This window comes from Tenrec ecaudatus, chromosome 12 (genome assembly GCF_050624435.1).
Source record: "Tenrec ecaudatus isolate mTenEca1 chromosome 12, mTenEca1.hap1, whole genome shotgun sequence".
Taxonomy (NCBI): Eukaryota; Metazoa; Chordata; class Mammalia; order Afrosoricida; family Tenrecidae; genus Tenrec; species Tenrec ecaudatus.
The window spans coordinates 25,481,928-25,492,726 of record NC_134541.1 but is presented as its reverse complement, the minus strand read 5'-3'; the positions used below and the strand labels follow the sequence as shown (position 1 = coordinate 25,492,726).

Here is a 10,799-nt window from a genome sequence, read left to right as displayed (position 1 = left end):
AAGCAGGCTGAAACCTGTTCGCTTAGGGTGACTGCTGAAATACCAGTGACACCGCAACTCACGAGCCACGACAGCACGACAAACTGACAGACCAGACCAGTGGTAGCGCATCCTGTTTAGGTGGCCCTTCAATCACTGTGAGTGAAGGACTAAGGAAAAATTCTTTCACGATTTCTATCCCAGTGTGGTTTGACCCTAATTAGGGATGAGCCTGGCAGGGTTTGTCTGGAGAGTTGCATTTGCATATCAACATGTTGTTTATTCATAATCCTATCATTTTTTTAAAAAGTTATTGACATGATGCAAGAATACTCTGTTGAAATTACCTGGCATTGTGATGGTTCACCTTCCCAACACAATCACTTAAGACAAAATGGATGCATCAGCTAATGTGGTGAAGAAAGCTGATGGTGCCCGGCTATTAAAAGATATAGCATCTGGGTCTTAAAGCTTGAAGTTAAACAAGCGGGCCATCTAGCAGGGAAGGAACAAAGCCCACATGGAAGAAGCACACCAACCCATGTGGTCACAAAGTGTCAACAGGATCAAGTATTAGAATACCCCAAACAAACAACCATTTCGATGCAAACAGAATAGAGACCCAAAGCCCATCTATAGACAATTGGACGTCCCCTCACAGAAGGGTCACAAGGAAGGGACGAGCCAACCAGGGTGCAGTATGGCACCAACAAAAAACCACAACATTCCTTTAGTTCTTTAATGCTTCCTCCCCCCACTATCATGACCCCAATTCTACCTTACAAACCCGGCTAGGCCAGAGCATGCACACTGGTACAGATAAGAGCTCTCAACACGTGGAATCCAGGACAGATAAACCCCTCAGAAACAGTAATGGAAGTAGCGATACCATGAGGGTAGGGGGAAGGTGGGGGGAGAAATGGGGAACCGAGTACAATGATCAACATATAGCTCCCCATCCCCCTCCCCGGGGATGAACAGTAACATGAGCAAAGGGTGACAGCAGGCAGTGTAAGGTATGAAAATAATAATTTATCAGGGGTCCATGAGGGTGGGAGGGTGGAGGGAGGGAGGGAGGGAAAAAAGAGGAGCTAGTACCAAGGGCTCAAACAGAAAGAAAATATTTAGAAAATGATGGCAACATGTACACAAATATGCTTGATACAACTGATGTATGATTATAAGATCTCTAACAGCACCCAATAAAAGGATTTATTTTTCCAAAGATTTGAAATATTTTAGAAGATAAAATTCATACAACATATTGAGTATCTTCTGTTAAAATGCCAGTATCTTGTAAGGTAAAACATTTTTTTAAATGTCTCTGAAGATCTCTACAGGCATTGGAAATAAAATTGTGCCTTTAGAATATTTATATATAGTTCAATAAACTAGTTATTAGGGGAAAATATTATTGAGATGAAACTAAGAACTTAGAAGTAGCCATTTTAAACAATTCAAGGGGAGGGAAAAAATGAGGAGCTGATACCAAGGGCTCAAGTAGAAAGAAAATGCTTTGAAAATGATGGTGGCAACAAATGTACAAATGTGCTTGACACATGGATGGATGGATGGATGGTTAAGACCTGTACGCGCCCCCAATAGATTATTTTTCAGTAAATAATTCAGTAGCGTTTAGTATAGGTAGTGTTAAGACAACCACCCCAAATATGAAGTTCTGAAAGGTTCTCAACACCCAGAACTCCCTGTACCCACTAAGCAGTTCCTCTTGTAGGGTAAGCTAGCACCAGCCCCCATGTCCTATCCCTGGCTTTCTCAAAGACCCTTCCTCCCCCTTCAAGGCATAGCACCAGAGCTGACCACCACGACATGCTATCCCCAAGGCCTTTTTGAGGCATTCATGGGAAGGACAGCCTTACAGGGTCACAGCCAGCACAGTGCACATAGCTGCTCCAGGCCTGCTTGCCCGGACCACTTACCTTCCCTACCTCAGACAGTAGAAAACCCTGGCTTGCAGGTTTGGGGTGGGGAAGCAGTGCAGACCACACCGGACCAGATCACACTCCGACTCTGTGAGCTGTCACAGACTGACGAGCCGTAGGCAGCCTTCTCCTAAAAATAAAGTCCATGTCCCCAGAGTGATTCTTGGTCTGTTTTGGGGGCCCTCAGCACCTAATTGGGAGGACGGTCCTTGTCCAGGCAGCTCCTCACAGCCAGAGAGCCAGCCAGGAACCCAGAAAACTCTAGGCTGCTGCCAAGGGCACAGGAGGAATGAGACAGAGGGTGGGTGGGAAACAGTTCATGGAAGAAAGTAAGGAGGTAAAAGGGCCCCAAGTTTAGGTCCCTAATCATCTACTGGAGGGCTGGGTGCAAGTGGTGGGAGCCATATCCAAAGAAGCCCCAGTAACAGCAGGCAAGGCACATCCCATAGAGCAGCGGGTCTCAACCTTCCTAATGCCAAAACCCTTTAACACGGTTCCTCGTGTTGTGGTGAGCTCCCAACCATAACATTATTTTTGCTACTTCATATTGTAATTTTGCTACTGCTATGAATTGGATGACCCCTGTGAAAAGGTCAACTCCCAAAGGGGTTGAGACCCACAGTTTGAGAACTGCCATGGAGGGACAGCAGACCTGGTACACTCCAGAGGGATGGCAAACACGGTACATCCCATAGAGGGGAGACAGACATGGTACACCCCGTAGAGGGACGGCAGGCACGGTGCATCCCATAGAGGGACGGCAGGTACGGTGCATCCCATAGAGGGCTGAGGTTGGGATTCACACCACACCGACACAATGGCATGTAAGCCTGCAACAGAGAAGCACCTTGAGTGGTGGTCAATGAAGCAGATACTCAACAAAGTGGAGAGATGCCCTTGCAGAAAAGATTTAGTGAAGGCCAGGGGCTCAAACCTGAGGAGCCCAGGCAGCTTGGCCTGAAGCAATACTTCATAAGACACTGCTTTAGCTGCCCCAGTCAGCTACTGGGAAAGCCAGTGCAGAAGTAAGCAGGGACAAGGGCATGGCGCAATCCAAACGAAGTGACAAAGTTGAGGCACAGGGGGCTCAAGGAGAAGACTCCAAGGCCCAGTTCTTGGTTCGAGGGAGGCTTTTATAGTTGTCAAGTACCCTACATCCTGTGACAAGTTCCCACACAATAGGTCTGTTAATAATTGTCTAAGGCAAACAAAAAAAGCTTTCTTATTATAACCAATGAGTTTATGGCCCAGAGGGGAGGATGAAGCCAGAACAAGGAGTATGGCTGATCTTTTAGAGAAGTGTTTCAGCAGGTCCCCAAGGAACCACAGAGAAAGTGTCTACTTTCTCTTAGCGGAAGGTCGGGCCATCCAGTGCATCAGCGTACCTTCCCAGGGGGTCTTGCCTCAACTGTGGAAGGTGATGGTCCCATCCTACCTGAAGAAGAGAAATGAGGTTCACATTGTCTAGCAGATGTACTCGTTAACTTGGAAGGCCTGGGACAGCATTCTGTTCCAAGATCTCTGCGTTCAGAGAATTTGGCACGTATTCCTTTCCCAGAGTTCATCTCAAGACAATCTCCTCCCACAAGCTACAAATGGTCTGAGTCAACAACAGGGAGGGCTGTCTCTATGGTCCTAATCCATGCCCTAGACTGGCTCTGCACCGTACAGCAGGCTCCATCAAAAGGCAGGGCAGAGAAGCCGCAGCCCCTGTGGGCTACTGCCAACAAGAGACTATCTCTGCGAAGCAAATCCCACAGGCTTGCAGGGATTGTTCCAGCCGCTCTCTGGGAAAGTGCAGGTGTGTCCCCCCGCAGAACACCGTAAGCAGGTACCCGACAGATGCCCAGAGCAACTAGGGAACCCATTTCACCCAAAATGAGAAATGACAAAGGAACTGTGATGTCAAAGGCTGCAGAAGACCACGAGAAGGCAAGGGTCTGGCAAAGATGTGAGCTGCCTCCTGCCTCTGCCTGGGAACTCCAACAAACTGTATCAGGTCAATCGGTCCTCCGAGGTTCCGTCACTTCGAGCCCTTGGGGAAAAGGGTTAGTTAGGATTGCAGGTGGCTTTTGGCTCCAACCACGGTATGGGTTTTGCTTGCTGGTTTGGATTTGTGCTTCTCGTCTTACCCTCAGTGTTTGCAGTCACGTGTTCCCGTGTTGGTGGGCCATGATTGCGAATGTAAGAAACCTACCAGACCTTCACATCTTTCCTGCTGTGGGAGGTTGCCCCAGCTGATGCCAGTGCCCCCTAGACTGTATGAACCACTCTGGACTGGGACGTTCCCCTTCTCCCTTTTCAGGCTACTTGAGTCCTTTGCCTTGGAAGGGTCTTTCGTTGTAAGATTTGTTGCTTTTCTCTTGTGGCTGCAAATCCCCTGCAGGCAGGGTCATGGGGTCATGCGGAAGAGGGGCAGTAAGATTGTCCAGGCCATGCAGGGCCCTCGAAGGGAGTGTAGGGTAAACAAACATCCCCACGTGGCCTGTCCATGGCCTCTCCCGTTCAAAGCACAGTGCCAGAGCTGACCACCAAGAACAGGTTAGCCCCAAGGCCGCTTCCAGACAGAAATCGATCGTGGGACTGCTTGGAGGGACCGTTCCCAGGGAGCCCACAGCCAGCACAGCTGCCTCGCCTGCCTTTCCTCAGACAATCTAGAAAGTCTTGCTTACTTGGGAGAGGGGAGGAAGTGGGGACTGAACCCTATCCCTGCGGGCTATCACAGGATGACTTACTCTAAATAATAAAGTCCAGGACTCCCGGAGTGACTCCTGGTCTGTTTTGGAGGCTTGCGGCACCTGCTCAGGGCGTCTCCTCACACTCTCCTTTCTCAATCCCCCCATACCAAGGCGCACATCAGAAACATTCAACTTACACAAAGCAAATAAAGAGACTTCGACTTTTACAATGATTCTTGTCACACAGAAAGGAACACACATAGTTTTGTTTTAACATTCTCCCAAACTCCAATGTTTTATTAACCATTTATGTACAGTGACATCAATCGTTAAAAACTAATTTAGAGAAGAAAAAAAGAACATGTCTAGACTTTGTTATATAGCTGATGTCCAAATGCATAATAATAATGAAGATGAATAGGAGGGTGTGGGAGAGAAGGAAAGAAGAGAAGCTGATACCAAGGGCTCAAGCAGAAAGATGTTTTAAAAATTATAGCAACATATAGACCAATATGTTGAATACAATTGATTGTTACAATGGATTTAACAATACAATGGATTGTTAAAAGAGCTGTAAGAGCCCCCAATAAAGTGATTTATAAAATGAAAAAAGATAAAAATGACAAGTGGTTGTAGCTACATAGAAATATTTACAAAGTCAAGACAGACTTTATAGTTTTTGGTTTTTAACATGTGTAGATACTACACAAAAATGATATAGTTTTCAGAAAAGTTAAATATGACAAAATTCCTTTTCCTTTTAAATTTAAAAATGAAATTTACTACAATACATATTGATGGCCCAATCAGTTTTGGACACAGGTAGATGGGGTATCATATGCAGTTAAGAAGTGAGGTTCCCTTTAAAAACAGACATTCTCAAAATTAAGGATGGCTCATCCATGTAGCTCCAGATTCTGGAAACACACTAGAAAAACAGACATTTAAGGAGGTGATTCTTTGGAAAGATGCATCTCTGGGGCACCCACCAAAGTCAACACCTCAGAGGAAACTCATGATGCACCAGTAATAATGAATAAGGAGCGGGAAGGACCTGGTGCTTTATTGATGCCTATCAGAATTACAAGGCAGAAGGTGATTTTGGTGTGGTTTGAAAAAAGCCATCCAATATTTATAGGGAATTGATTAAGACATTGAGAATGACTGATCTTATGATGAGCTTAAAAATAGCATCTCACACATTATCCTGGTTCTAACTCATTAATGGGAAATTCCGTTTCTAAAAAAAATCTATCTGAATTATACTGGCTTCAGAAGCAGCATCTTGAGAATTACATGATTTAATACAACCATGTATAATTAAGCTAACGTTACAAAAACAAAATGCTAATCACTTAAAAAGAACAAGTGCCCCTTGTAGAGTTAATATAGTTACATAAGAGGGCTTCGGGTTGGAAAGCGAGGGGGGATTGTGCAGGCTTAGGTCCCATCTGAGAATGCTCAAGAAAGGCATGGGGAGAGTGGAGGCAGGCAATCTGGGATAGCAGTGGCAACTGGATGTGGAGCCACCAAGTACGAAGGAAGCCAACCTGCTTCAGTAACTAAAGCACACGTCTCAAAGCACGCTTTACCAAAAAGAGATTGTGCGCCCTTATATGGCAGCACTCGGGAGACTGCTTTCTTTTAAAGTGAGCTGAACTAGAATGGGCTACCTGGGTTTTAATCTTAATTCATCTTACAAAGTAATCCCCAGATCAAATATTGCAGAACTCTTTTGACTATTAGTATTTCTTAAAGGCACTGAAAACATCCCTATTCCGTTTAAAATATACCTTTATCAAGTACAGTTTTGGAAAAATGAGGATAAAAAAGCACAGTACATAATTTTGGTGCACTTTGTCTTATGCCTGGTGGTATTTACTCTCTGGAAGGTGTGAAGGGTACAGCTTCTATTTTCCAGGAAAACAACCCAACAGTGCTTTTACCCCAGAGGAAGGGCATTACTGATGTGCTCGTTCACTGACCACATCCTGGAGTCTTTTAAGTAAAATATCATCGTTTTCCTGACAGAGGCGTTTGGCAGGGGATTCTGCATTTCCATCGATGGTTATTCCTCGCTTCTTGGTTCTCTGCTCACCTTGTCTTATCATGTTATTGATATCTTTCAAACTCTGTCCAGAAATAGAGGCTGTGTGTGAGTAAAAGGGGAAACAGCAGCAAAGACCAAATAAACTATTTGCTTTTTCCTGTTCTCTATCCTAAGTTCAAATTAACATTTAAACACTGGGTATAAAAATGGTCTATTGAATCTAAATAAACGTAATTAAGGATGGCTAGAACTAATCTTTTCAGGTAGTTTTGAAAATTAGATCCCATTTATAAGCTGCAGTTCTCAGACCGTGGACCAGAAACAGCTTAAGGTTCCCAAATGAAATACATCACAGATGTCGATTCTAGGGCGCAGTCACGCTACAGAGTGCATGTGCAGGGTTTCCGAAGCTGCACATCTGCAGAGCCGACTGCCAGAGCAGATGGAGGAGTCAAACCACCAACCTGTCTGGTAAGCAGCTCAATGCTTAATCTACTACATCACCAGGGGTCCTTTCAAGCATCTAGAAACTTACTAAATGTAAATTCTTCAGCCTTACGCTACACACACTAGATCAGATGCTCTGGGAGACAGGGCCTACTCATCTACTCTACAGAGCCCTCTAAGGCGAGTCTGATGCTGCCTACAGTTGAAGAATCTCTTCTTTAGAAGCAATACTTTTCAAATTGTGATGTGCTTACTAGCCATCTGGGAGTCTTCTTAAAATGCAGATTCAGATTCAGTAAGGCTGGTCCAGCATCTGTATTTTCTCACAGCTTCCAGATGCTGCAGAGGTTGCTGGTACACGAGTCACGTTGTGAGTAGCAAGGTGTTGGAGAAGTGCTTCCTGAAGTTGTGCAGTACAGTCATCGAGGTGGTGTTCTCGTGAGGCGCCACTGTGTCAGTTCAAACCCACAGCGAAAACTGAACAATACGCTCCTGGTCCTAACCACCCTCACAATTGTGATGTTTGCGCCCATTGTTGCAGCTACTGTGTCAATCTATCTTATGGAGGCTCTTCCTGGCTGTCCCTCTTTTTTATCAAGCACGATGTCCTTTCTCCATGGACTGGTCTCTCTGATAACATGGCCAGAGTAGGTGACAATAAAGTCGAACTGTCTTTGCTTCTAAGTTGTACTTTTTCCAAGGTAGATTTCTTTGTTCTTTACCAGTCCAGGGGACCTTCTTCACCAACATCATACTTCACATGCATGGATTCTTCTTCAATCTTCCTTATCCACTGTCCAACTCACATGCATATGAGGAGACTGAAAACATCACTGCTTAGCTTAGACATTCCCTAGTCGTCAAAGTAACATCCCTGCTTTTCAACTCTTTAAAGAGGTCTTGTGCAGCAGGTTCGCCTAAAGCAATGACACACCATTTGATTTTTCTGATCGCTGCTTTGATGAGCACTGACTGTGGATCAAAGCAAGGTGAAATCTTAGACTTCAGTCTTTTCTCAGTTTATGTTATCTATAGGTCCGATGGTGAGGGGTTTTGTTTTCTTTACGTTGAGCTGTCATCTACACTGAAGGCTATATCCGTGATCTCCATCAGCAAGTGTTTCAAGTCCTCCTCAATTCCAGCAAGGAAGGCTGTCATCTGCATACCACTGGTTGCTAATACACCTTCCTCCAATCCTGATGATGCATTTTCTTCATACAGTCTAGCTTCTCTGATTATTTCCTTAGCATACAAATTGATTAAGTATGGTGAGCGGATACAACCATGACATGCACTTTTCTTGATATCCAATCACACAGTATTCCCATTCTGTTTCCAGAATTTCTTCTTGGTCCATGTACAGGTGCCACATGAGCATTCAAATCTTTTCAAATTCTCATTTTTATCAAAGATAGCCTATTTATTTTTTCTGACCATACATAAAAGTCGAATTCCTTCGCACAGTCAATAAAACACAAGTAAACATCTTTCTGGTATTCTCTGCTTGTAGCCAATATCTTTCTAACATAAGAAATATCTCTATTATTCCACATCCTTTTCTGAATCCAGCCTGAATTTTTTGCAGCTCCCTATTGATGTACTACTGAACTATTGTTGAATGATTTTCAGCAAAATTTTACTTGCACATACTATCAAAGATATGATTCTATAATTTGCATGTTTGGCTAGGCTACTTTTCTTTGGACTAGGTATAAATATGGACATCTTTCAGTCAGCTGGACAGGTAACTGTCTTCCATATTTCTTGGCATAGCCCAGTGAGTGCTTCCAGCCCTTCAGCAGTTTACTGAAACACTTCAGTTGACGAGTTCATCAATTTCTGGAGCCTTGGTTTTTGTTAATACCTTCAGTGTAGAGTAGCTTCTTATGCACACCATTGGTTCTTGATTACATACTGCCTCTTAAAATGGTTGAAAGTTATCATTTCTTTTGGCACAATGACTCAGTATTCTTTCTATCATCTTTTGATGCTTCCTACATCATTCAACATTTTTCCCAGAGAAACTTTCAATATTGCAACTCAAATCTTGAATTTTTTTCAGTCTAAGACACAATGGTCGTGTTCTTCAACCATCTGTGAATGACTGGGACTTGGACTGTACCCAGGATGAATCTAGGAGAATTGGAAGTCGTGGACAATGCAATGGAATGGTAAAGCTATTATATTAGAGCTTTATGGTTCAGTAAATCTGTGTCAAGATAAGAAGTCCCTGATGACACAAATGGTTAAGCCCTCAACTACTACCCGGAGGGCCCTGCAATCTGCATCCACAAGGTCACAAATGTGAAAGCCCTATGGGGCAGTTCTGTGCACACATGTAGTTGCTAGCCATTGCAATCCATTTGAAGGCAACAGGCAGCTCCACACGTGACTGACCCATCATTTGGGAATCACTACCTTAGAAATCAACCACCTACTCTTTAGTGCAATTAAAGCAGCGGGTCTCAACCTGTGGGTCACGACCTCTTTGGGGTGGAATGACCCTTTCATAAGGGTCACCCATTTCATAACAGCAGCAAGATTACAGTTATGAAGTAGCAATGAAAATAATTTTATGGTTGGGAGATCACGAGGAACTGTATTAAAGGATCGCGGCATTAGGAAGGTTGAGAACCACTGAATTAAAGGATCTGTTAATATACTTATAGGAAATCAATTTCTATAAAAAGAAAACACAAGTCGGTGAGGTATTATGTCAGTTACCTTTGCCAAGAACATAGCAGGAACTTGACAGGTGTTTGTAGAACTGATGGGGGAAATATGAGATAAATAACAACTGTTTGTACTGGACTGAATTACAGTATGCTACACTATAATTTTGTTCCAGTTGGTCTTGACTCTAGCTCTGGAGGCATTGTGACTGTATTTTCTTAATGGAAAAACCAAACCAATTAGTTACCGCTGAGTTAATTTTGACTCTCAGTGATGCATGTGAGGCAGCATAAAACTGTTTTCCATGGGTTTCAGCCTGGGCCCTTTGGGTGGCTATGAATCACCAAGCCACTGACTAGTTGTCAAGCACCTAACCAGTAGCACCCACGGTCTCCTGTCTGCTTGCTATCTCGTGGAGTATGTGAAAACAGCAATCATGTCCCTGTCACAGCTTCATCACTTATAAGGATAGAGAGATCGATTAGATGCACTTTTACTTCCAAGGCCTTTCTTTAGCCTCCACGTCCAGTGTTCTCTTAATGGTTTTTTTCTCCAGATCAGGCTTGAGAAGAAGGCTCAGCCTCTTGTAGTGACTCCCCAAATATGTTGTCAGTAACCATGGATTAAATGGTCTCAACTAAAAATACTACTCTTGGGCACAGGACGCTGGCTGTAGTAACAGTTCATATTGTATTATCATGCCCCGCCCCCTACCCCCCCAAAAAAAGATTCCTGATAGGTAATCTGAATCCCTGTTTCTACCATTACAAATTGTTTGAGACGAACTTTTGTGTGCACCTTACCTTTGAAGGGCTGCCATTGAACTTGTACAACAGAGCACTCCTGGGCGTGCGACCTGCCCCATTCCGATGTGGGGAAACATAAATGGGATGCTGCTGAGAAATGCGCCGGGGTGAGCTTGGCTGCTGCTTCATAAGCGGGAAAGGAGACAGGGGTGGAGCTTCCATCTGAAATGACCCCAAAAAGTCAGTTATTTTCCACAGAATGAAAAAGGTTACCCTTTGTTTA

General features: G+C 44.0%; 1 protein-coding gene across 2 annotated transcripts in view; it reads right to left on the bottom strand.

Annotated features, from left to right (window-relative positions):
- Positions 1-5,992: 5,992 nt before the first annotated feature.
- The window catches only part of RBL1 (RB transcriptional corepressor like 1), a 53,289-nt gene continuing 48,482 nt past the window's right edge, over positions 5,993-10,799 (bottom strand). For both annotated transcript variants that reach the window (XM_075528788.1, XM_075528789.1), the window contains 2 exons: positions 10,574-10,738; positions 5,993-6,732 (listed from right to left, as the gene is read on the bottom strand). In XM_075528788.1, coding sequence (XP_075384903.1) covers positions 6,562-6,732; positions 10,574-10,738 — 336 coding nt within the window. In that variant the 3' untranslated portion in view covers positions 5,993-6,561. The remainder of the gene's footprint in view (positions 6,733-10,573; positions 10,739-10,799) is intronic.